Source organism: Ixodes scapularis, unplaced genomic scaffold (assembly GCF_016920785.2).
Source record: "Ixodes scapularis isolate PalLabHiFi unplaced genomic scaffold, ASM1692078v2 PGA_scaffold13__105_contigs__length_92229423, whole genome shotgun sequence".
Taxonomy (NCBI): Eukaryota; Metazoa; Arthropoda; class Arachnida; order Ixodida; family Ixodidae; genus Ixodes; species Ixodes scapularis.
The window spans coordinates 30,531,989-30,556,890 of record NW_024609839.1 but is presented as its reverse complement, the minus strand read 5'-3'; the positions used below and the strand labels follow the sequence as shown (position 1 = coordinate 30,556,890).

Here is a 24,902-nt window from a genome sequence, read left to right as displayed (position 1 = left end):
AGCATGAACGCAATGGCGGAAAAAAAGGCTAAACACCAGTCGGAGAGTCATTCCAGACACTGTACTACAGCTTTTCGAGACAGATGTCTCGTCCAGTCACGGAGAAACACTCACCCCAATGCACAACGAGACAAAGAGAGAGCAGATGATTCCAAGGACCTGGCTCCCATCCTGCAATCCAAGCAGAAATGTTGCGGAACAATTCAGTGAAACGGGCTTGGCAGACACAATTCAGTGAGCATGATGGCATGGATCTGTAAGAAGTGAAAGTGGGGAGAAAATAGGGATAAAGACCTGCACATGTCAGCCTTCTTCCCTATTTACTTCCGTGCTTTCATTTCATGGAGTTCGTAATACAATAACGGGGTCATTAAAGGAACACTGACAGGGTATTTATGCTCGCCAAGGTTTTTATTTGTACATGATATATTCGAGCCCAACTACACACTACACAATTTTCGTATCGAAATTCGTTGTCTTTCCGCCTGAAAACCGCCGATCCAGAACTGGCCGGTTTGAGTCGCGCTCACTCCCTTCTCCGTGATCACGTGCCGTTCTCTATGGTCATCGCACTGGCCATCGCACTGGGCCCTGGCAACACACGCACTAAACTATAACAAAAAGTGTGGGTTTCCGAACGCACTGACTCGATATTAAAGATATAAAAAAATATGATACGCGTTTTTTGTGGCTTCTAAGAAACTGCAAAAAAGCTGATCGAAAAAGAGAAAAGAAGTCGCACAGAAAACCTGAAGGACTCTGCGCACCCTCAGCGTAATTCTCAACATGGCGTCGTATTGCGAGAGTCGCTGGCTGGACGGCTGAACGAAGCGGACAAAGCGAAGACGGCGGTCAGCGGCGTGGGACCTCTACTTCAGAACTGTTGTTCGCGGTACCGTTGAGTCTGTCTAACTTCGAAAGAGAAATTTCTTACCGATCAAAACAATTTGGACTTATGCCGTACGACCTGCCCGAGCACTAAGCTGATTCGCACGAAGACGTTGCCGAGTCGCCGCCCCTTGTTCTGGCTGAAGACCTTCCTCGTTTTACGAACAGGAATCGGTAAAATTTGAAAAACGCGAAAATTGCGTTTCTGTGTAAAGTGCGACGTGTACGGTTTTTGCCTCCTTCAAACAGAAAAAAAAAGGAAAAGCACTTGAGCGTAGTTACGTGACTTCCAGCAACTCTCTCCTCCTCTACATTTCTTTTTTCTCCCCAGTCCAGTTTTAGTTTCAAGCAGATTCGTTTTACAGCGGAGCTGTTAAGGGCTAGTGTCCCAAATTTCGTGTCCGGTACCAACCAAGTGTCTACACAAAACTACACAAAACTCTGGACAGCTACCGCCACCTATGAGCGACGGCGGCAGTCAGACAACCAGTCTGGTTGCCGCTGTCGCTCATAGATGGTGGCAACCTTTCCAGCTACCATAGAAGAATGGATAGTTGGGCGAGTGGGTGGGAATTCCTCGCAGGAAACAGCGCGAAAAACAGACGAGGACGAAGAAGAAACACACGAGACGAGCGCTGGTCTTCCTTCTTCACCGAAGTGGAAAGGCTAAATTTTTTTTCTAGCTCGATTAAAATTTATTTGCCGCTGTAGCAAGATATTGATTGGGTAGTCTTCTAAGACCACATAAAATCACCTGGCAAAAAAAAAAAAAAATAAAAACAAGCATGGGAGGGGTTATGTCAGTATCGCTTTAAAAACAAAAACTCTGGCGTTTTTTTTTAGATGTTTAATTTAAACACACTTTTGGAATACTCAGGCTTTACGGCTTAGGGCATGCTATTTATTATCTCATAAATAAAAATAGCGGTTGCAAAAATGGAAAATTAAAAAGGCCATGGAGCGATCTTTTTACATTCATTAAATAGTACTCAAAATCACTCCTAACATTAATAACCGAACAAACTGGCCTTAGTTTTTCTGTCTGAGCAATGGCAGTCGGTAAATATACTCGAAAAATATAACCATCACTCATCGATCTTCAACTCGGAGACGGAAGAAGCGGCCAAATGAACTGGTGCCTGTCCTATTCCGCCAACGTCAATCATATATCTATGCGCTGGGGTCGGCGAAGTAGAAAACGCGTGCAAATCTCCATACATTGTTAGAGCTCGGCTATTCTCATCACCGCAGTCGGATACGAGCTACTACCCGAATGTCCACCGAGGCATTGATTGTTACGAGCCGAAGTCGAGTGCTCGAGCGATTAATCGTATCATCCGTGAGCCGAGCTCGACTGTCATCAGGCGGGTGGTTTCGATCCCACATTAACGTCATCAAGCTTTGCGAAGGCAAGAATGAAAGAAATAGGCCCCTTTTATCCATGCTATTTCACCGCGACCAAGAAGCTTCTGAATCAGTGGTGGTTCGTGCGAGCATACTTGGGACAGACTAGGATCTGTACGCATTTGTAAAAGCATGAACATTCCAACCCGATATTGTTTTTTGACCCCTTTAAGCTTATGCCAAAACCAACATTCAAATTTTACCTCTCTCTCCGGAGGAAAGTCGTCACAGTGTGTATAACTTTCAAGTCAAGAAGACAGTCCAAAAACTGCAGCATTTCTCGCAAGGACAACTCCAACAATGGCACACTCGACAGAGCCAAGGCTACAAGCAGCACGTTGTGAGTGGGCCATCGCCTGGCAAGTGCACTCTGGCCAACCAGATTTTCAATGGCCCAAGGTGTGGTGACTGGCCATTCACTTTCGGTCAGTCACTTTAAACCATCCACTGGCCATTCACTTTTGACCAACCAGTGGCCATTCAGTTTTGGCCTGTCACTGGTCATTCACTTTCGGTCAGGCACTGGCCATTCACTTTGGGCCAGTCACTGGCCATCAAGGGTGTAGCCAAGGGGGGGGGGGGGGGTGTTCTAGGGTCAGAATATTCCACGTCATAATGTCCAACGAGACAAACTGTCCAACGGGTCAAAATGTCTGATAACAGACATTTCGACTCGATGGACATTTCATCTGGTTGGACATTCTGACCTGGTTGAACATCTCGTCTCGTTGGACATTTTGACTCGTTGGACATTTTGACCCAATTGGACATTTCGACTGGGTGAACGTTTTGACCCGATGAATATTTTCACCCCTTGAACATCTTGTATCGTTGACCCAGACTCTGACACTGCGTGGTGTTCAGACAGACGTCTTTAGATATTACGAAAACTTACATGCGCCCTGGGTCTTCGTTAAAGCAGTATTAATGTTAAATTTTAACAAAAAAGTAAAACAGCACAAGCAAAAACAAGAAAAAAAAAAACGATTGACAAGAAGGTTAGGTGTACCCACGGACAAGAAGGTTAGGTGTACCCACAAAGCGCTGTTTTATGTGACCACTTGGGGAAATTTGACTATCTTTTGTTTTGGGGAGAACACAATATTTTCAATTCGCGAAAATAAAACCTAATATACGTTGCGGACGCTAGAAGTCCACTACACTTTAACCCTAGCGGTTGGAAGAGAATGAAAAATTCCAGATTACTTTTCTCATTAAAAGGTTGGGGGTGATGTTTTTTTTTCAACGAACAAATGAGGCTTGTTTCCGGTAACGGACGCTATTCATCTTCATGTATTTGCGGGATTTGTTGACTACCGTTTCAGCTTTCAAAATTTCCGAGCATTGCCTAAAATGAATCTTCCGTTTGCAATCTATGGCTCCGTCACGTTCTCGTGCGGGCGAAGACATTTGCTGAATTTTTGCCGAATCTTTGCCAAACTTTCCTTCAAACGTTCGGAATGTGCCGAACTTTGCGAATCTGAAGTTCGGCACATTCGATCTATCACTACTGAAAATCAACACTTTTGGCCAGACCCTTGCCGGCCGTGTTTTTGTCTCCGGCAGCGAAGCTGAAAGCAGATAGTTAGTGGCCGGACCCTTGCCGGCCGTGTCTATGTTTATGTGGCCAAGAACTTGCCAGTGGCGAAGCTGTCCGGATACTGGCCAACCGTTCGACGATTGAAGGTGACCTTTGGGTGCTGCTCGGGACGGTGCTGATCATGATGAAAAAAAGGATCGCCAGGACCACGAGGACCATAGCATGAAACACCAGGTAAGGCAGGATGTAGAGCCGCTCATCCTACGAGGATAAAAATCAACAAAACATAAAACATAAAGCAACAAAGTTTCCCATTCTTTTTTATTGGGCCTGCTCTCTCAGGGTCATTCCTAGTCATAGGGAGTTTAAAGGGAAGCTGAAGCGGTTTTGTATTTGAGTAAAAACACATAAATCGTCTTCATTTGGCCTCCAGGATCACGAATATCGAGATTATTTTCCAATTTAGCGCACAGAGTTTGCAGAAAATCACCTTCAAAGTACCGCCGAAGCCCCTCCTTCCCAGAACGTGACGTCATATCCGGAGTTTTGGGAATCTCTGCTCTCGCGCATCTTCAGTGCCTATGAAAGCTATGCACGCGCATGATAGCAGTTTTCAAAAAGGTAAAAAAGAAGGACCTCGCAACTGGAGTCAGTGCGGGGAATTCTTACGTCTGACAAAGTTTTGCAATTGCACGTGCTGCCCACACGAGCGTCATGGACTTGGCGGCCGAAATATCCTTTTAGGACGTAACGACTGGTTTGAGGTTTTCCGTGTTTTCTCGCGTTTAGTTGCATCTTCGGGGGAAACGGACGTGATATTCAAATTTACAAGATAAAACTACTTTAAAATTCACCTCTAACACCGTTTTTTTTTGTTGTAAATAACCTCTTCAGCTTTCCTTCAAATGGATCATACCAATAGCTCAGGTAACTAGGGCTGGGCAATCGATCAATTAACCTATCGATCAATAATGCACTCCTTTAGTCGTGGTTAATATTTCACCGGTTAATCGGTACAATTTTGACGAACCAAAGGAACGTTAAAACCCTTTCACTACGAAGCCGCAGATGCGTACACCCATAAGAAGGGCAAACTTTAGGTAAAATGTTACCCGAAAGTAAACTGTAAAACCGATAACTGTAGCTCCAGACAAGCGCAGAAGCTTACACGTGTCCCGGCCATTTCAATGCCGTGCCGAATGTCCGTTTAGTTCAGCGAAGACTATTGCGAATAGCAATCAAAGGAGATGAATTTTCCCGGAGAATATCAACGAAACCCTTTGCTTCATGCAGCTGGAGTAATAATCTGCGAGTGTGAGTGTCTTTGAACTGTACTCAACTACACATCAAGGTTGATTCGTAATCAAAATTCTTTATTGCTTGTTTATCACATATTCAATAAACAATATATATTTAATTCTGACTTTTAAACAAGTATTACAGGCACGGAAATGAACGAGATCGATTAATCGGATAGTTATTCGAATAAAGGGTCGTGATTAACTTTGTTATGCGTTTAATCGATGCCCAGCCCAATCGGTTACGAGACCCAATAATTTAAGTTATCCTCTGTCCTGTCTAGGGACCCTAAGGGTCACAACCGCTTCAACTAGACCGAAAAGAGTCCAAAGACTTGAAGTGAAAATAAACTCGTAGCTGCGCTTGAGATGCTGCTATCGCGTCTTCTATATTCTCTTGCTTCCCTTTGTTGGATGTTTTGCAGTAATTAAGTTCAAATTAGTTGTCCCAGGATTCTTGTGTTGTGGTCTTTTCGTGTGTGGAATTTTTTGTGCTACGTAATATTTCTGGAGGAGGGGGTTGGATGTTTTGTGGTTGGTGGATTTTACTTTCTGGATCCGTGAAAAAGGTTACTGTATAAACTCCCTCACTGAAGCGAGAACGGCAGGGTGTCTTTTGAACGCCTAGCCTCCAGCACGCACTCCATGCCTTCCACCGTGCTTTGGTTGTGCAAGCACGCTCGAGGTTCACAAGATGCCTAAGCATTGTCAAGGGTAGGAAGATCACACTGGAGGAGGGACAACTGAAGCTCGCTCCTCCATGCGGTTCTCACCTTGTCAGCGACTGCAGCAAAGTATAAAACGCATGTCCCTCTTATTTTTTCTCTTTTTGTTCTTTCACTTTTTTTTTGTACATCGCATCCTAGTTTCGGGTTGTTTGTCATCATCATTTGATGAAAAGCTTTTATTGCAAGCTTTTCAACAAAGCTTTGCAACAAAGCTTGACAACCAAACTTTTCCAGAATTCTTTGTTTTCTCGGTACAGTCACGTCCCGTTAATATGAACCTCGTTAATATGGATACTCCGCTCTATAGACACCACCTTCGACGACAAACTGAGAAAATGCGAATCCCGAAGAAAAGTTTACCGGAGACAAGCTCACCGGAGATAAGGCCACCGGAGGTAAGCTCGCTGGAGATAAGCTCACCAGAGAAAAGCTCGCCCACTTTTGTGCGGGTCAGGAGAAAAGCTTGCCAGTCTTTTGATAGACCTGGAGAAAAGCGTTCCATGAATTAAATTATCATGTAAAGCGGTAGTAATCATTTAATAGCAGTAGCGCTACTAAGGTTTCAGGCGTCTCTCACGCAGGCGGTACAGCTTGCAACAGAGTTAGAGCAAAGCGATTTTTCCCATTTTTCTTGGAGAAGGGGTTGATCAGCGTCAAACTTTAATCGCATAAGTTGGTGCCCCGAATGAGCGATTTCCACCGCAATAATAGTTTTAATGATAACCACTAAAATGTAAAAAGAAAAAAAGTTAATCGTTTGTTTATGTTGACAGTGTCACGCAGGGTCAGACTTGTGCCCGTTACCTGGAAAATGTAATGGATTACAATTACAAACTACCGAGGCTCAAATGGATCACCGTTACAAATTAATTTCGCTGAAAATTAACGGATTACTTAACTCGCTACATCACAAATTACTTTCACGTTACTTTTCCCATACACTCTCCAAGAAAACAATAAAAACAATTCTGTTGTTTAAAAAAAAATGTTCTGTAACACTATACTTCTCTTTTTCCATACGCCCGCATTATGGTAGACCTTGTAAAAATAAAATATTGTATTTAAGAGACAGAATGTAGGTGCACTCCGTTCACCTGTAAGCTGACAAGGCACTGAAAGTTGCAACCACACCCGCCATCCCGCTAGATTACGGCGCCCGGAAATGATCCCTGGAATGGTGCAGACGAAGTTAGCGGTGCGCATGCTCAGTAGCAGCGGCTACCTCCTCTAGGAAATCGAGCAGCCAACACCATATGCCTATTCGGCGCGGTCTTCTTGATCTTTGTTTCTTTCGGATATTTGCATATGCCAATATTCCATGGAGAAGGGGACAAAGGACAAACACACATCTCCAAACACAGCTAGGTGGCTGGGACGCGACTAAAAAAATCCGCCTGGTCCTGGTATCGAACCAGGGACCACCCCATTTCTAGTGCAGCGTTCTACAAACTCAGCTGTAACTAGGAGTTAAACGTCAGTTGAGCAAACGGGCTTTAACAGCTGCCACCAATGTAACACCAACAACAGTGAACGTCCTGTATTTTAAGATTAGGATGATAATGCAATTAATGCAAAGGTGCAAACTAGCTGGACAAGAATAACTATAATAATCCCTGGAAAAGGGGACAAAGGACAAACCAAAATCTCCGAACACAGATAGGCGACTGGTGCGCGACAGAAACGATCTGCTTGGTGCTGGTATCGAACCAGGGACCTCTCCATTTCTAGTGAAGCGCTCTACCAACTGAAATAACCAGAAGTTAGACGTTAGTAGAGCATATGCCTTACACGTCTTTCTAGTGGTACCAGTGACCGATCGTAAGAAAAATCGTGCTTTCTTTTCTGTTATTCTGCTCTTCAGAATGTTTTCTATATTCTTGAACTTGCTACCTTTATGCTGCTGAATTCACTGCTCATATTGCTCTAGTCTCTGTATTATGTTATTGTTTTTAAAAAGTAACAAGCAATTGAAGTAATCCGTTATCAATATTTGTTGAGAAATTTCATTACAAATTACTTCCCTGAAAAGTAACGTAGCAATTACAAAATTACTTGAAAAAGTAACGGATTACTTTCCAAGTCAGCGCAGGGTGCGCACTTCACATCTGGTCGCTCTTCGCTAAGCGAAATAGATTTCTTTTTTTAATATACACAGTATATTTTTTTCAGTCCGATTTATCTGATTGAAGTCAGACCACTCTAGCTGGAAAATATTGTATATCTATCACTATATGCATTTTTTAAACACAGCAGGTTGTTTGTTCAATTCTTCCGATCAGTCAAAGACTGCGGGAAAAAAATTACTGCAATTTTAACGACTTTTCAAACGTGAAAGTTCCGCCATACTACATCAACAACGTTCTTTTTTTTTTTTTTTGCAAAATGACCATAGTTTTTTTTAATTTTCGTTCTGTATTTAGCGTTCTACTTTTGTTGCAAAAAGGATGTGACGTCACTGATGAACGAAGTCGAAGGTACAATAAAGCTCAACGCATCTATATGACCCGAAGATTACTGCTTCTTGCTCGAGTTCAGTCTTATATAAATATTTCTTAAGTCGGTGGTTCTAAACCCTTGACGTTTCGCGGACCCCCTGTGGATCTGCGGAGATGATGGAGGGCCTTGTTCGTGGAGAGGGGAAGGGACCTAAATAGGTTAATTATGATAGCGAGTTATTAAATACATATAACCGAGGGCTAGTGTGAAGTAGACTTCTCTTATTGACATATACACAACAAACTCGCCCGAAAATTGGAACGTTTCTTCTCAATCTGAAAAGAAAGACAATTTTTATTGCCGGGCTTGACAGATGAAGTTCGGCTTCGCGGACCCCCATTTCAGAACCACTGTCTTAAGTGATAATTATTTTATATAGATATAAAAAATATATATGGCCATATAAAAATATGAAATGATAAAAAAATACTTTTCAGAATATTGTTGCGGGCAAGATTTGATCTAAATTATCCTAGTAAAATCCGTCCGATTTAAATCAGGATTTAATCTAGATTTTCATTCTCCACCCTGGCTGTAGCCCTCGTTCCGCGTTTATGTCAATCCATTGCGCTTGGTACCATATTGATTTCTGACGTTGCCGGGATAGAGGAAATACGACTTTTTTATATACTTCGTTCGAAATTGAAACTACTGATTTGCCAGTGCGGTGTCGATATACTACATAAAACGTCATTTCATAAATTAATATCCAGAAACTGCTCAAGCTGCAGCCCTTAGGACTGGTTAGAGTTCCCCCCGTCATTTTTTTTTTTTAAGTAGCGTTTTATTAAAATTATTTATTTTATTTTCATCGGGCAACGCCTGGCGTGTTTACAGGATGTTTTTATATTTTCAAATATATATTCTGCTAGTGAAGTGCACAATGATCGGATGCGCTTAAGGCATCCCAGCATATACTTCAGTTGAGTGAACGTATTTCACTTGAGCGAAGACTCGGTTCTTAGATTCGTACGTGAGCTTTTCTCCGCATCCGTCAAAAGGCCGGTGAGCTTTTCTCCGCATCGGACAGTGCGGTGAGCTTTTCTCCGGTGAGCTTATCACCGGTAAGTGTTTCTCCGCCGCCCGAAAAGACATGCATTTCTGTCTCTTTATTATACACACCTCGCATAATGGACAATTTTTTGGAGAACCAAAGTGTCCATGTCAACGAGACATCGCTTAATCTGTCAGGCGGAAAAAGAAGAAGCCCCTTTCCTTACGAACTACACGGGGCAAGAGCGGTCACAACGTCAAACTTAACAATCATTTTTGTTTTCCCTTTGCACTGTCACTTTCTGCACATGCTTGAAAAAATAAGATTTAGAATGTCCCACATCGTGGTGAGACGCGGAGTTTCAACACCTCATACTAATTATGGCCTTAACTCACTAAACTATGCTATTGAACAGGAAGCAAACAATGTGAACTCGTGTAGTCTTACAGACAACCTAATTTTCAACCTGTCCCCTCAAGTGTCACGTATAAATGGTGAAATCGTTTTCTTTATTGAAAGTGTCTGTTTACACGTATATGAGAGCAATCATCTGTGCAGTGGTGCTTCTGTTTGTATTTTTCATTTCATTGTGTTTTTACAATGTTGTTTTTCGTCAAAATGAGTTGGGCATCAGCAGCTGAGTTTTTACTCCAGACGTTTTTTTATTTTTGTAAACCCCTTCAAAAAGGGAAATAAAGGGGCTTATCATAGTTATTACTATTATTATGAACTCTGATTTTCTTGAAGCTCAAGGTACAAAGAGCAGGAAAGGGGCGCCTTACCGTGAAAGCACCCCTGACACAGAGGATGGCCACGATGAGCCCGATGGCACAGATGACGGTGTAAGCGAGGACCCTGCCAAAAGCGGCTGCAGAGAATGCAACGAGCTGTCAGCACAACCTAAAAAGTAATTCTGATACGTGTTTGTTTAGAAAATAGGAGTTAGCCAGCCCCAGTGGGTGCCTGGTGTCTTTGCTGTAGATAATAAATTTAGCCAGTGCAGCACGACTGCTGTCCTGGGATCTTTAACGCGCATCCCGCAGTAGCGATACGTGACTACATGCCGGAATGATACTCGTCCAGATCAAAACGGGCAAAGGTGGGGATTGAACGCAGGTTCCCTGGGTTCTGCAGTGCAAACTTTGACTCCGCTTGCCCTCAAGCTGCGTTGCGTTAACGAGCTCGTGCACCGGTGCCCCGGCACAACCCGCCTTGACGGGCAAGCCCGTAAAGATATTTATAGAAGCGCGATTTATAAAGACCCAACAATTAAAAAAACGCACCTGCGACGTAAAATCTGACTTCTCTCTTTCGCACGAAAATAGCTGGCCCAGAGTCAGTTGCTCAGGGCTTCGCTCACTGTCGCTTTCTTAGTCATGTGTGAAGACGACACACAAATTGAAATATTCTAATATACAATTTAAATAACATCTGAAACGCTACAAAGGCCACACAATATGCAAGTGAATTCTATTAACTATAAGCATCACTGACATTTAACTCGCCAAGTTTTTCTCAGCAATCCACCCTTTTTGAAGTCATGGTTCCAGAAGTTGTGGTATGAAAGCACATGTTTGCGTTCTTCCATGGATTCACGAGCGACCAAGACGGACATTTAAGCAAGAGGCTCGTGCCAGGGCTTGTGGTGTGGACTGTGCATTCCCTACCCAAACACCTCGAACTGGTGATTTCCGAAAACGGTAGGTTATGCGACTCTGCGGCAGGAAGCTTCTTTGGGTAATATTTTTCACAGCACGTACATTGTTTCGGCTGTCCATAAGGCTCTTGGCAAGAGGCTGTCACAAAGTTTCGCCTTTGTCGCTCCAATTAGCTGGAGGGGTCCGTCGCGTTCTCTCTTTGCCAAGTTACGGCAAAACGAAGCATAGTTCCTTTTACTTTTTACAAACACAAGCCGTCTCTTGCCGCCCCAAGATACTTCCAGCCGCGACGCTTCGGCAGGCTTCAGCGAGCCTTTTAATGTTAATGTTTCAGAGACAATGAAGTGCTACCGAAATCCCTCTGTAGAACTTGATTTTCTGTCGTCCTATCAAACAAATAAGACGGAATCGATCGTCTTGCAGGATCATTCAAAAATTTCCTACAAATCTCTCGCTAACCAATCCTTTAGCTAATCAGTTGGTGAACTGGTCATACAATTATTGATGTAAGTCGCAAGAAGCGGTGCTATGGTGTGGGTTGTTTGTCCTCGCTTGACCATATGTTCGCGGGGTCATAACCTGCCAAAAGCGGTTCGTTCCGGCGAATTTAATAAGAGGGTCTATAGACCAATCTCGTCGTACGAGTGGAAGCAGGGGCGTGCTTACATTCCAAGTTCTTGACCTCGGGAAACTTGTCATAGGCCGCCATATCATCCTTGTAGTTGACCGCCACCACGGCATAGCCTATGAGGCCACTCAGGGAGCCGATCTGGAACAAAAGAAAGGGAAAGGTCAGCAACAGATATCCCGGAAATCCCTAAAGCGACGTTGACACTGTTCATGCACGGTGTTTGCAGCAGACTTAAGGCCCGTTCACACTCTTGCGACCGACTTCGACCGAGAGAGATCAGACCAGTTTCTAAGCCTTTTGCGACTTTTTAGGACAGGATGCGATGCAGCGGAGCCGGTCCTAAGAAGTCGCAAGAAGCTTAAAACCCGGTCTGGTCTCTCTCGGTCGCAAGAGTGTGAACGGGCCTTAAATGACAGAATTACCTGCAGAAACGCCTCATGCATGCATACATCTGTTTGCTTTGACTGTGTTTGCAGGCCCTGAGCTAGGTACACTCAACGTGAACAGTTCGCATTCACAGGGCACGGAAGTGTCATCTGTTCGCGTAAGCCATCGAGGTTATAAGGGTAGGGCACACTTAGGTAAATTACTGCAGACATTTCAAAGGACCGATCCATTTTAATATAGCAAAAGAAAAATGAATTCTAAGACCTTCTATTTTGCCGTTAAATCCGTTGCGGTTTCACCATGCCGTTTAAGTCTGTCGCAATTTTAAAAAAATTTATATTCATGACTATAAAACTGCTTCAACATGCTCAGGTGCGTGCACCATATATCGTCGACAAAGGAAGATTTATGCCTACTTGTACCTGCATCCCAGAGAATATTTAAGGGGACACTGACACATCCCTCCCAAATATTTTTTGCTTATTTTTTGCCAGACGGTTTAATAAGGTGTCAGAAGTATACCAAACCAATATTTTGTTACAGCGTCAGGTATATTTTTAATAAAGTAAAAAAAAAAAAAATGCAACTGCTCGAAACCGAAACAAAACTGGGAACGAAGAAAAAATGCGGAGAAGTAGAGTTGCCGGAAGTCACGTGGTCATCCGACCGCATTTGCTTCTTGTGTTTTGTCACGTAATCATCCGACCGGGTTTGCCTTTTTTTTGCGAAGCAGACGGAAAATGCGCATGACGCATATCGCACGAAAAATGAAAAAGCAAGCATTTCGTGCTTGACATTCGCACGTTCTTCATGCTCTACCAATTCGTGTTCGTAAGACGAGCGATGTTTTTGGTCCGAGGAAGGAGCGACGACTCGGCGAGGTCTTCGTGCGAATCAGCTTAGTGGTCGGGCGTGTCGTACAAAATAAATCCTAATTGTTTTGATCGGTAAACGATTTTTTATTCGAAGCTAGCCAGGTTAGCCGGTACCGCGGAAAACAGTGCTGAAGTAGATGGATGCGGACGCCCGTCGTCCGCATCCATCGCTTAGTCCGCTTCGTTCAGCCGTCCATGCTGCGACTGCCGCGGTACAACGCCATGTCGAGAATGACGGAGAGAAGGCACAGAGTGCTTCTCTGTGCAACTTCTTTTTTTCTTTTTCAATAAACACTTTTGCAGTTTTTTTTAGAAGCCACAAAAAATGGGTGTCCTATCTTTTTTTTTTCTTCTAATATTTAGTGCGTGCCTTCGATGACTCACCACTTCGACCATATTTGGTTTGTGTGTCTACATCACAGAGAACGACACGTGACCTCAGAAAAGAGAGTGAGCGCGACTCAAACCGGCCAGTTCTCGATCGGCGGTTTTCGGGCGGAAAGAAAACGAATTTCGAGCCGCAAATTGTGTTCTGGGTACTTGGGCTCTTATATGTCATGTACAAGTAAAAATCTTGGCAGACGTAAATACTCTGTCAGTGTCACTTAAGAACAGAATGTAAATTGAGTCTGGAAACCGTCAGCTTGAAGTCTTAAACGTGAACTAGGCAGTCATGATACACGACCGCTCGCCGGTACGATGCTCATCCAGATCACGGCGTAGGAAGGCTCTTTAGGTGTGGAGACTCCTCTCCTGGCACCGTCGGAACGGCGAACACATCACGTCCCCTCCTTTCCTATGTTTTCTCCGCCTGCCCCTAGAGGGCGCCAAAACGCTCAGGCCGTCCGGTCGCCCGCCCTCCACCGGAACGTAGGCTAAGTCACCCATTGCTTACGCTACCTCTAATTGTTTCCAACTTTTTAAAATTTTTTTTTTTTCAATGGTAAACCGAGCTTAAAAGGAATGTAAAATCCAAAGATCCAAAGCCCAACATTTGAATGAATGCGCCGACTGCTCTCCAGCCTGGGGAAACGTAAACATTTTAGAAAGGGAAAACGACATGAAAGTATTAGTAAAAGAGACGATCAGGATAAAGACGTCTGCCGAATAGATCAGTCACATGCTCGGTCGTTGTTCTCTCCAAATTGAAGGAGCCTCGTAAGGGATTGTCTTGCATGCGGTAGACGCAGACACAACAGACTGCCCATCTGTTCAGGGTCGGATTCTGTCTGGCGTTCTCGTGGAATGCAGACGCCTCCGTGGAAGGCAGACGCTTCTCCGGTTTCGGTCGAACGTGCAAAAGGGTTCGGATCGCATTAAATGCGACAGGACTGCAAAGGAAAAAACCGATATGCAAAGAAGCAGTCTCGAGAAGAGAAGAAAGGGTCCCGACTGTGCGACTCGTAATGTGGAAAAGAACTCCAAAAGCAGCTATCGAGTGCGCCATACATTAAACAATGTTTTAACCGCGGTTTTTCTACAGCGCTTTTTTTTTAAAGTTTGTGATTATATTATTATTATACTTATATCAGAAGTGCCATTAATAAAACTGGTTTGTTTCACTGGACGAGTGTGGTTACTATAATCTTTTGCTGCAATCTGCTACATGCAAATGTAAGTGTACTAACAAAGTGAATCTTTCAAAGAATGCTGCTTTTATTAACCTCTGCGTGCAAAATATGTAATTTCGTGCCAATTCGGCCTGTAGTTCAATTTAGCAGGACTCAAAGGCTGCCTTAAAATGTAAAAGAATAATCACGTTAGCTGCCCATGTTGAAAAAAAAAATTGTTTTTTTAATAGTCCAGTCGAATCAATGGTAACTTGCGAACCCGATATATATATATATATATATATATATATATATATATATATATTTAGAAAAGTCATGTGAACGGTGCTTAAAGCAATTCAGTTCCTTATTATCCGTTAACAAGGTTTGTGTTAATCATTCTTTATTTTAGTGCATTTTTTTTTTCTTTCGGTCGCACTCAAGTTACCGTTTACCTGCGCTACAATCAGAGTTTATTCATTTTACGAACGATTCCCGACGTTGCTATTGCGCTACTGAGGAAACAAACGACGGAATGTAAGCTGGGCTAGAAATTATCTACAGGAGAGGGATATTTCTTTTTCACTCATAGACCGCCGCGTCGGCTCGTATTAGGGAGTTACTCTTGTTTGTCCGTCTGCCATTTTTTTGGGTTACGAAAACTTCAGTGTGCTGAGAGAGATGATAGTTGAATGGCCCCACCTACATACCACATCGTACGCGAACCCGTAGCCACCGGAAAGCAAGCTGCACACCGAGCAGGCAGCTAGCACAGGCGGCCCGGTGCGCTGCCGGATGGCCTTAAACTTACAGCGCCTTCTGGGGGTGGCTCCGTGAAGCCAAGCGCGCGGGGTGTCATTATCTGGTCGCGGCGGAGAGCGGAGTCTCTACACCTAAAGAGCCTTCCTACACCGTGATCCAGATCGACACGGGTAGAGGTGGGGACCGAACCCAGAATCCCCGGGCCCTGCAGCGTAACCTTTCGCTACACGTGCTCTCAGCTATGGCGCGCTAGCACACAGAAACAAGCACCGTAGCCATAACCGGATTCTATCCCACATGGCCGAGAAAGAAAATAGACCCTTTTGAAAAGTCCATCAAGCAACTCTGGTGGCCGCCACGTTTTGGCCATAACTTCATGCGCGAAGCGGGCGATCGGATAAGAGTTCACACCCAGCACGGACGCAACACACTGGCGTCGAATACGTATGGACTCGAGTGCGAACCCCGACGCCGAAGGAGTGGCCAATGCATGTTCCAATTGCATGCGTACAATATGGCGGCCTCAGATAACCGACGCAGCAAGTACTGCACTTTCTTTCACCCTCATTGCCTAAAAAAAAAAAAAGACTCGGCAAGGAGTGAATACTACGCCCCCATCGAGCCAATGAGAGCGACGAAACGAAGCACGTGACAGCTTTTACCAATTATACAGGGGCAAGAGCGTAACCCAAGCAGTTTGAGAAAAGGGGGAGGAGGAACTCCCGTTTTACCCGGGCACTCTTTTGTGTGTCCCAGACGTCGTTTTTGTCACACTCGGCGATTTTGCCCGTGACTCAAAATTCCTACAAAAGCGACTCCTTTCTCTCTCCCGCCCGTGGCTTCAAAAACAGCACAGCGCGCATCTAATCAGCGAGAGTATTCGCGCCTCCAGCTCGCTGCTCGCCCTCTCGCGGCGGAAACTGGAACCGCTCTAGTAGGGGTCTCCGAGTTCTCCTGCTCAGCGTTCACGGCGGAATGTTCGCGATCGCGGCTCGCGAATAGTCATTTATGAATGCAAACAACGCTCTTCACTGTCCCAATGTAGTGCTGCTGCCGGTGTGGGATCGCACGTTATTAGAGTGTTGCTATGGCGTATGGAAGATAACAAAAGCGCTGTATGGTTACGTTAGAGTTGCGTGCTCCATGTCGTCGCCATGCTCCAGTACAAGAGCGCGATTTTTGGGCTCCGCGTGCGCGCAGTATAGAACTTGGCGCGTGCACACGCAACGCTAACGCAAACAAACAGAGCTTGCGTTCGCTCGTATGCGCAATTTCAAACGCCAACGAAATATGCTGCACTGAGCAGACGTGCAAGCGGGTAGGCGTTCCTTCGAACTGGAAAGGCTGAGATTGGCAAAACGAACGCGCGTCTGGAGCAGCGTCCGAAATGTTATAAAAATTTATAATAACAGAGAAACTGGGTTCGTTCTTTGCTTGTGTATTCTTAGGAGCATTTGATGGGAAAGGAATGGCGGTTGATTCGGAAGTTTTGCCGACAGTAACAAGTCGCGACTTTTATGGCACAATCTGCTTTATACGCAATAAATGTAATTTTGCGTGGATTTTTCAGACTAGCTAGAATATTATCATTCATTTTAGACTATTTTTTTAAGCTTCTAATTAAAGACGCGGCAATTGGCACCAGTGATGATAATTTGCCGATTTGGGATTGCCATAGTTCGCGCGTTTGAAATTAGATCATAAGCAACAAATTGTATTACAGCTTCAAAAACTACGTATTACAATAGCTTAATTGTAATATTATTATTACAAATTGCAGTAATGTACAGGAGAATCCCCAAAAAAACGCCACAATCACAATCATTGCCATTTACATATAATAAAATGTAATTTTGTTTTCTATTTAGAATATGAAAAAGTGGCATCGCTATCAAGACAAATATAAACACAGGGTATAATATATATAAAGTCCTAAGAGTCACGCGTTGCCTTAGGAAGCACACTTCTGTTGTCTCACTCGGATTTTGTTTCGGGGTTCTTGTAGGGAAAACATCGTTTCTTAGTTTATACGTTTTGTTAACATATTATAAACTCATCACCTGTGGAGATATTTTGTAAAATTTCGATTGATTCTCTTAATCATGGGCTGGTATTAATCCTAAAGCATTTATCAATCTAAATGCCCCAGTTCCCTATTTCACATGGCAATTATCTGAGTATGAAAAGGTATAAAAAATACAAAAAATATCTGGGCTGATTTTTTGAACAAATACAATTTTCTAATGTGTATGAAAAACCCTGTCGTTGAAAAGTCCCTGAACTCGCCAGAATATTTTGAAATACGTGGGTCGGACACGTATGTCACAATATAAAATTTCCGCAAATAATCTCTAGCTAAATAAATACGCTGTGAGATACATCTTGAGTTAGGAAAGAAACCAAAGAATAAAAAGCTGCTCTGTAATTGGTTTTCGTCGTTGTCTTCTGTTAACAAAAAATTCAGTTTATTTTTTGCTTCTTTGTTTAGTTTAAATCTGCACGAAATATAGGGTGGCCCAAGTCACCAGGCCCGATCTAAAATGGACCATACAAATCGACGCTTGCACGTAGCAACCTAGACTTTTCGTCAAAGGTGTATTTCACAGGTCGTTTTTTTTTCTTGTAAAATTGCAAAGCGTAGTTCCCTTTCTGTAAAAAATAGGGCCAAGAAACTTGCCAGGATCTACGGCGGGCGGCGACGCAGACGACCAAGTCCAGTAGCGGGATGTGTTTGGCATTCGTATTGACAGATGGCGCCGGGAGCAGCGTCCGAAGGTGCAGCCAACGTTACTAGTGTGAGGGCCGGTGGTAGGCCCCAGGAAGAAAGAATAAGTTTAAAGATTAAGATAACTGTTTATTACGGGAGAAGGAAGGTATGTCTGAGTCAGTGGGACGGGCGGAAGAAACTGGAAGAGAAGAACGCAGGCTTGAAGAATCTTGAGGCGAAGAGGCGACGGCTTCGGGGCAGGGGCGAGGGCGAGGCTAGTTTATGAGGTGAGGGGTAAGGTTACAGCTGCGGCGAAGAAGTCGGCTGCCGGGGCTTGCAAGCAGAGTCGACTTGGCTGGTGTTTACATTTGGGCGATGGGTAGAACTGAGGGCGAGAAGAATGGACGGTGGTTTGAACGGCGAGGGCTCGTTGGCTCTAGAGAACTCGGGTTGCGGGGAGCAATTTGGAAGGAAAGAACGGAGCGGGGGCGGCAGAGGGGATGGAAGAATAACAGATGGCTACGGTTAACATATGCTCACATCCCACCCCACTTCTATAGGCCACGTCCGCGTGGCTATGAATATAAAACAAATGGCTAAGCGAAAGGTGCAGCTATTCTAGGGATACTTATATAGAAACGTGGCTATAAGGCTATAAAACTAATGGCAAACGAAATGGCGAAACTACTCTGTGGATATATCAAAATCTTGAAGGCGCAAGGGCAGAGTGCGTGTTCGGCGGGGTCGGCGGAATGTGGGGCGCGGTGACTCAGCGACGGGTGTTTCGCAGCTTGATGAATGGTCTTGTAAGTTGTTGATGCTCGGGCAAGGCGCGAGTGTGGGGAGTTCTGGCTCCTGTTGTGTCGGGTCAGGAAGGGGGGTTGGCGATGGCGCTGATACATCACCGACATGGGGGTCTGTGAGAGTTGGATCTACGTATGGTGGCGAATATTTCTTCACCTGTGAGCGGTGAACCGTGCGTTCGTTGGCGGAATTTGTGTTACCGAAGGCGGGCAGTTGTCGAACGCGGAATGTCACAGGCGTGGGCTTCCCAACGATTTCGTAGAGGCCCCTAAACCGGGGCGACAGCTTTTCCATTCCGTCGGGCACGGGTTGCTGGCGGCGAATCCACACGATGTCTCCGGGCTCAAAGTCTCTACCATCCCTGTGAGAACGATCGTAGATAGCTTTACGTGAAAGTTGGGCGTCTTCACTCCGCTGAAGTGCGTCTGTTCGGTCGGCGCATAATCTGAGCAAGCGCTCGTGCATGGTTTCCGTGTTTTTGGGCTGATGCTTTTGATGAGGCATCTTCGGGACGTAGCCGTGGAGCAAGGCGAAGGGTGAAAATTGTGAAGATGCGTTGTGGGTTGTGTTGACGGCGAAGGCTGCTTCCTCAAGGCGTGTATCCCAAGTCTGGGGATCCGACTTGCAGAGCTTCCGAAGTACGGCCACGAGCGTGCCGTTGCTACGCTCAACCAAGCCGTTACTGGCTGCGCGGTAAGCCACGGAATGGTGAATGGTGATGCCATGGAGTCGCATGAAGCGTAGAAACTCGTGCGACTCGAATGCGCGTCCGTGGTCTGTGAGGCAGTGGTCGGGCGCTCCGTAGCGGTAGAACACCTGCAGGAGGTGAGCAATGACCTCCTTTGTAGATGTCGAAGTGACTGCTGCTGGAACCACATATCGTGATGCAAAGTCGATTAGGTTGAGCAGGTATCGATGGCTACCGGTGTCTGGCATGGTGACATGGTCCATTGCGATAATCTTGAACGGGGTCTCGGTGGTTGGCATGATGGCCATTTTCCCCACCGATTTCGTTGTGGGTCGATTGCACGCCTGGCAGGTCTGGCACGCATTTACGTATTTGGCCGTCGTGCTCGGCATTCGGGGCCACCAATAGCGCTCAGCGAGTTTGGCCAGTGTTCTGGTGTAATCCATGTGGCCGCTGCTGTCGTGCATCAGCTCGAGTGCTTGGTGTCGCATTTTGGCGCGAAGTACGATGACTGACATCTGGGGCGACGTGCTGTAGTAGAGTACGTTGTCAATCACGAAAAAGTCTGGTAGAGAGGATGGGTCATCTCTAAGTCTTTGCCGTATGTCGTGGCATTCGGCGTCTTCCTGTTGAAGCTGGGCCAGTTGGTCAGACGTTTGGACAGTGGCGCAGGCGAGGCGAGACAACATGTCGGCAACAACGTTCTGTTTCCCCGGACGGTGATGGACCGTGAAGTCAAATTCCAGCAAGTCCATCAACATGTGCGTGAATCTTCGAGATGGCTTCATGGACGTAGTCAGGCACGTGACGGTCCAATTGTCTGTGATAAGTGAGAACTTGATGGAGAGAAGGTATGGGCGGAATTTTTGCGTGAGCGCCCAGTGAACAGCAATACATTCCCAGACGTTGCTGTGGAGCTTCTGTTCTGCCGGGGTCAACGACCGACTGGCGTATTCGATTACAGTTTCCCTGCCGTCTTGTTGCTGAGACAGTACTGCGCCGATTGCAGTGCCGGAGGCGTCAGTGGCGACAGTCGTAGGGGCACTGGGATTAAAATGACCCAGTATAGGCGCCGACGTCAAGGCAGTTTTTAGGGCTTGAAAGGCAGTGTCGCACTCTGGTGTCCACTCGAAGTTGCCCGTGCGAATGATGTTGTGAAGCGGAGCAGCGATGTGCGAGAAACCGGGGATGAAGCGTCGGTAGAAGTTGGCAGCTTGAACCCATGAGAGCAGGGACTTCGCGTTTCGCGGAGTCGGGATTTTCAGAAGAGCGTCCACCTTCTCTGGGTTCGGCAGTTTTCCAGACTTGGAGAGAATGAAACCCAGGAACTTGATGGATTCCATTCCAAAATGGCATTTTTCTGCCGACAGCTTGAGACCGCTGCGTTGGAGAAGCGTCAAGACTTCGTCAAGAAGGTCAAGAAACTCGGTGATGTTAGTGGCGAAGAGCAGCACATCGTCGAGGTAGACGCGAACACCGCATTTGAGGTGGCGTGGTCGGAGTTCTTGGAAGACGGTGTTCATGGCTTTCTGGAATGTGGCGGGCGCATTTTTGAGGCCGAAGGGCATGCGTGTCCACTTGTAGGTGCCCTGATGAGTGATAAAGGCGGTTTTGTCTTGATCCTGAGGTCTTAGCAGAATTTGCCAATAGGCAAACTTCAGGTCTAGCGATGCGAAAAGGCTACAACCACCGATGTCTTCCATGATGTCGTCGGCGCGGGGAAGGGGTTGTGCGACGTTTACAGTCATTTTGTTCAACGGAATATAGTTGACGCAAAGGCGCTTTTTGGTCTGTTGGCTGACGACAACAACTGGAAAAGCCCAGGGTCCGGACGACGGGAGGATAATTCCCTTCTGCAAAAGGTCTTCTGTTTGACGTTCTAGAAATCGACGATCGTCAAAGGAGTACCTGTATGGCTGGCGGCTGTATGGGGTGGCTCCAGGAACCAGGTCGATGCTGTGTTCCGTCCCCATGTAAAGGCCGAGGTCTTGCTCGTCTGTGGCGAAGAGAGGCACGTGGCTGTTCAAGATGGCTTGAATTTTGTTTCGGTCAGTTTCGTCGAGGCTGTTCCCAATCAATGGGACAAACGACGAGGGCAGAGCTGACGAGGGCGTGGCAGAGGCAGGCGTAGGTTGCTCATGAGGCTCGACGAGCTGGCGGGTGGCGGTGGCGCAAAGGGTCGCGACGTGCGAAGCTTGACTGGGCGCGCTGAGTGGCGGGGGCGTGGTGGCGGGAACTTCCAGCGTTGTCCAGAGAGGCTTTTGGTCCTCTAGGATAGGTTCCAATTGGAGCCCAGTTGGCGTTGTCGGAGCAGCGTGCCACGTTCGAATGGCAGTCTCCTGCAGGAGCACGGCGTTCGCCATCCGAGGCAGGGTCTTCTCAACACATGGCACGACGAGTTTTCGGTGCGGCTGGTGAATTTCGGGGAGTCTTGGTGGCTTGACGTGAAGCTCGGCGCGAGCAGCGCAAAGCCAGTCGTCTCCGAGAATCAATGGAAGGGGGTTGTTTTCAAGCACGGCGGCCTCGACAACTCCAGAGATGTCGTCGACGGAGATGCGAAGACAAGCAGATCCGATGGGCGTGATCGTACCACCTCCGACGACGACAAGGGGAGCCGCTGTCCACGGGAGGAGCTGTAAGCCGCTGACATGCTTCGCGGATATGAGGGTGATGCTCGATCCGCTATCGGGAAATGCATCAAGATGTCCTATACCACGGACGTCGGCGGTGACCATGGCACATGCAATTTTTGAACCACTTAGTTCAGAGTCTCCAGATTTGCACGTGAATGTTCTGTCGGAGCGAGGCGATGGAGCCTGCGGCGGCGGCGGCGGTCGGGATTGTTGGAATTCGGGACACTTGGCAGAAAGATGCCCCTTGTTCCGGCAGCGAAAACACACTGCGTCACGTATGTCCTGGCCAGATCGATAGGCGGGAGCGTTGTATCGCTGGGCAATCGCGTCATAACGCGCTTCGCGTTCAGCAGGCGGAAGGTGTGAAATTCTGCGTGGGAAGCGGTCGGACGACGGCGGTTGGAATTCGCGAGGCGATGCTGTGCCTTTTGAGGTTCCGGGCATGTGTGCCGGAGGAAGTCGGGAGTTGGGATTGCGATTCCCGTCGCGTGTGAGCGGGTCATGCGTCCGGCGAACATGTAGCGACGCGTTGTCCAGCTGTGTGACAATCGCTATGAAGGCGTCAACACTTGGAGGGCACCGGGCAGCAATAGCATTGGTGACTTGCCTGTCAGCGATGCCCTGGATGATGTATTCAATCCGCTGTTGGTCGGTGAGCAGCACGGGACATCGGGCGAGAAGTCGCAATTTGGCGAAGGTGTATTGATGAAGCGTCTCAGTTGGAGTTTGGAGGCGCTCCATGACACGTCGTTGCCACTCGATGAGGGTGAGTTGGTCGCTGAACTGCTGGAGGAGGGCTGCCTTCCAGTCAGTCCATGAGGCATGGGCGTGGCCGGCTGCGAGGTGCCAGTTCTTTGCGGTACCTCGAAGCTTACTGATGGCGATCGCTCGAAGGGTCGAATCGGTCCAGGCGGCGAGCTGTTTCGTCTTCTCTAGTTCCTCCAGCCAGCGCTTGGTGGAGGTCGTTTTCGAGTCCTCAAATGTTGAAATGGAGGAGCTCAAATCTGGAAGTGTCGCAACCTGTACTGGACGGCTGTGCATCTCGGCCAACAGCTGGGTGTTTTGCTGCAGGCACGATGCCAGGAGTTGCATTACGTCGGGCGAGGACACGGGCGTGACAGTAGGCTGTGCCGTGTCGCCATTCTCGATGCCGGGAGGCAACACTTGAGGCGCGGGGATTTGGGGCTGAGGCGCTTGTTGCTTTTGGTCTTGAAGAAAAGAAGACAGGCGGGCGACCAGGTCATCTTTGGATCCCGAGGAATCCAGTCCTCTGGCATCCAGTTCGGCGCGGAGGAAATTGGCGGTGAAGGCGTGAAGGGCGACTGGAGTTGCTTGGTCCCACTGGATCATGGCGAGGGCGTAGGCGATGGCGGGTAAGATGGCGAAGTAGGCTTACCGAAGGTCTAGAAGTATTCCATTGTTCAGGAGGCGAAGGCGATGAATATTGAAAATTGAGGTTCGAAAGGTCGACTGCGCCAGATGTGAGGGCCGGTGGTAGGCCCCAGGAAGAAAGAACAAGTTTAAAGATTAAGATAACTGTTTATTACGGGAGAAGGAAGGTATGTCTGAGTCAGTGGGACGGGCGGAAGCAACTGGAAGAGAATAACGCAGGCTTGAAGAATCTTGAGGCGAAGAGGCGACGGCTTCGGGGCAGGGGCGAGGGCGAGGATAGTTTATGAGGTGAGGGGTAAGGTTACAGCTGCGGCGAAGAAGTCGGCTGCCGGGGCTTGCGAGCAGAGTCGACTTGGCTGGTGTTTACATTTGGGCGATGGGTAGAACTGAGGGCGAGAAGAATGGACGGTGGTTTGAACGGCGAGGGCTCGTTGGCTCTAGAGAACTCGGGTTGCGGGGAGCAATTTGGAAGGAAAGAACGGAGCGGGGGCGGCAGAGGGGATGGAAGAATAACAGATGGCTACGGTTAACATATGCTCACACTAGATTACCTCAGTTCTGGAACTACCGCAGAAGGGGGTACCCCCCATCACTCACTCCGGCGTTCGAAGCGCCATCTGGATTTTGGTAGACGAACTGTGTGTTCCATAGAGTACGGTTGAACGCCATCTAGACGCTGCGCTTCAAAAAATACATATCCCATAGAATACACTGCAGTTACCAAAGCAGCCGTCCGGCGCGTCGAACAACGGGAGGCGAGTCGTGGTGAGTGAGGGGGGTACTGCTCGTGCATGCAGAGTTTATAAGCAGTTCTAACTTAGCTAATCTAATAACGTTGGATGCAGCCGACCAGCGAAAAAAAGCAAACATGCAGATGAAATCCGTTGGCAGCAAAAGCGCCGTCGTCATGCAGATGCGCTTTTTTTTAACTTTAAGCTTTGCTTTTATTGTTTGCATTTATTTTTAACCAAATGTACATTTCAAAAAAATTATGTTCATTTTATTGGTCGCGATAAGGAGGTAGCGCCATCTATCAATACGAACGCCAAACACACCCCGCTACTGGACTTGGTCGACAAGTGTCTTGGTCCTATTTTTTACAGAAAGAGAGCTACGCTTTGTAATTTTACAAGAAACAACCAACCTGTGAAATACACCTTTGACGAAAAGTTTAGACTGCTACGTGCAGGCGTCGAGTTTTATGCATCCATTTTAGATCGAGCCTAGTGACTTGGGCCACCCCATCTATTTTAGTAAAGGGAAGTGTCTTAAGCGTAGATGTTTTGTTGATAAAACATTGCGAGCATGTGATATTGGTACATTGTATTTTTCTATTTACTCTACATATTATTATTTCGATTGAGAAAAGTGAAGTGAAAATCACAAAGCATAGCGTGGATTGCCGGACCCCGTCTAATAAGCCTCTACAGCTTTTACGGGCCCGATTTTTGCATTTATATTGATGAA

At 46.6% G+C, this 24,902-nt stretch overlaps 1 protein-coding gene across 1 annotated transcript in view; it reads right to left on the bottom strand.

Moving 5' to 3' along the window:
* Window positions 1–24,902, bottom strand: part of LOC115326887 — a 41,670-nt gene that overhangs the window by 7,941 nt on the left and 8,827 nt on the right. Inside the window, exons 2-5 of the mRNA XM_029987833.3 lie at window positions 11,673–11,775; window positions 10,131–10,216; window positions 3,932–4,093; window positions 115–171 (exon numbers count right to left, since the gene is read on the bottom strand). Of these exons, the coding sequence (XP_029843693.1) occupies window positions 115–171; window positions 3,932–4,093; window positions 10,131–10,216; window positions 11,673–11,775 (408 nt within the window). The remainder of the gene's footprint in view (window positions 1–114; window positions 172–3,931; window positions 4,094–10,130; window positions 10,217–11,672; window positions 11,776–24,902) is intronic.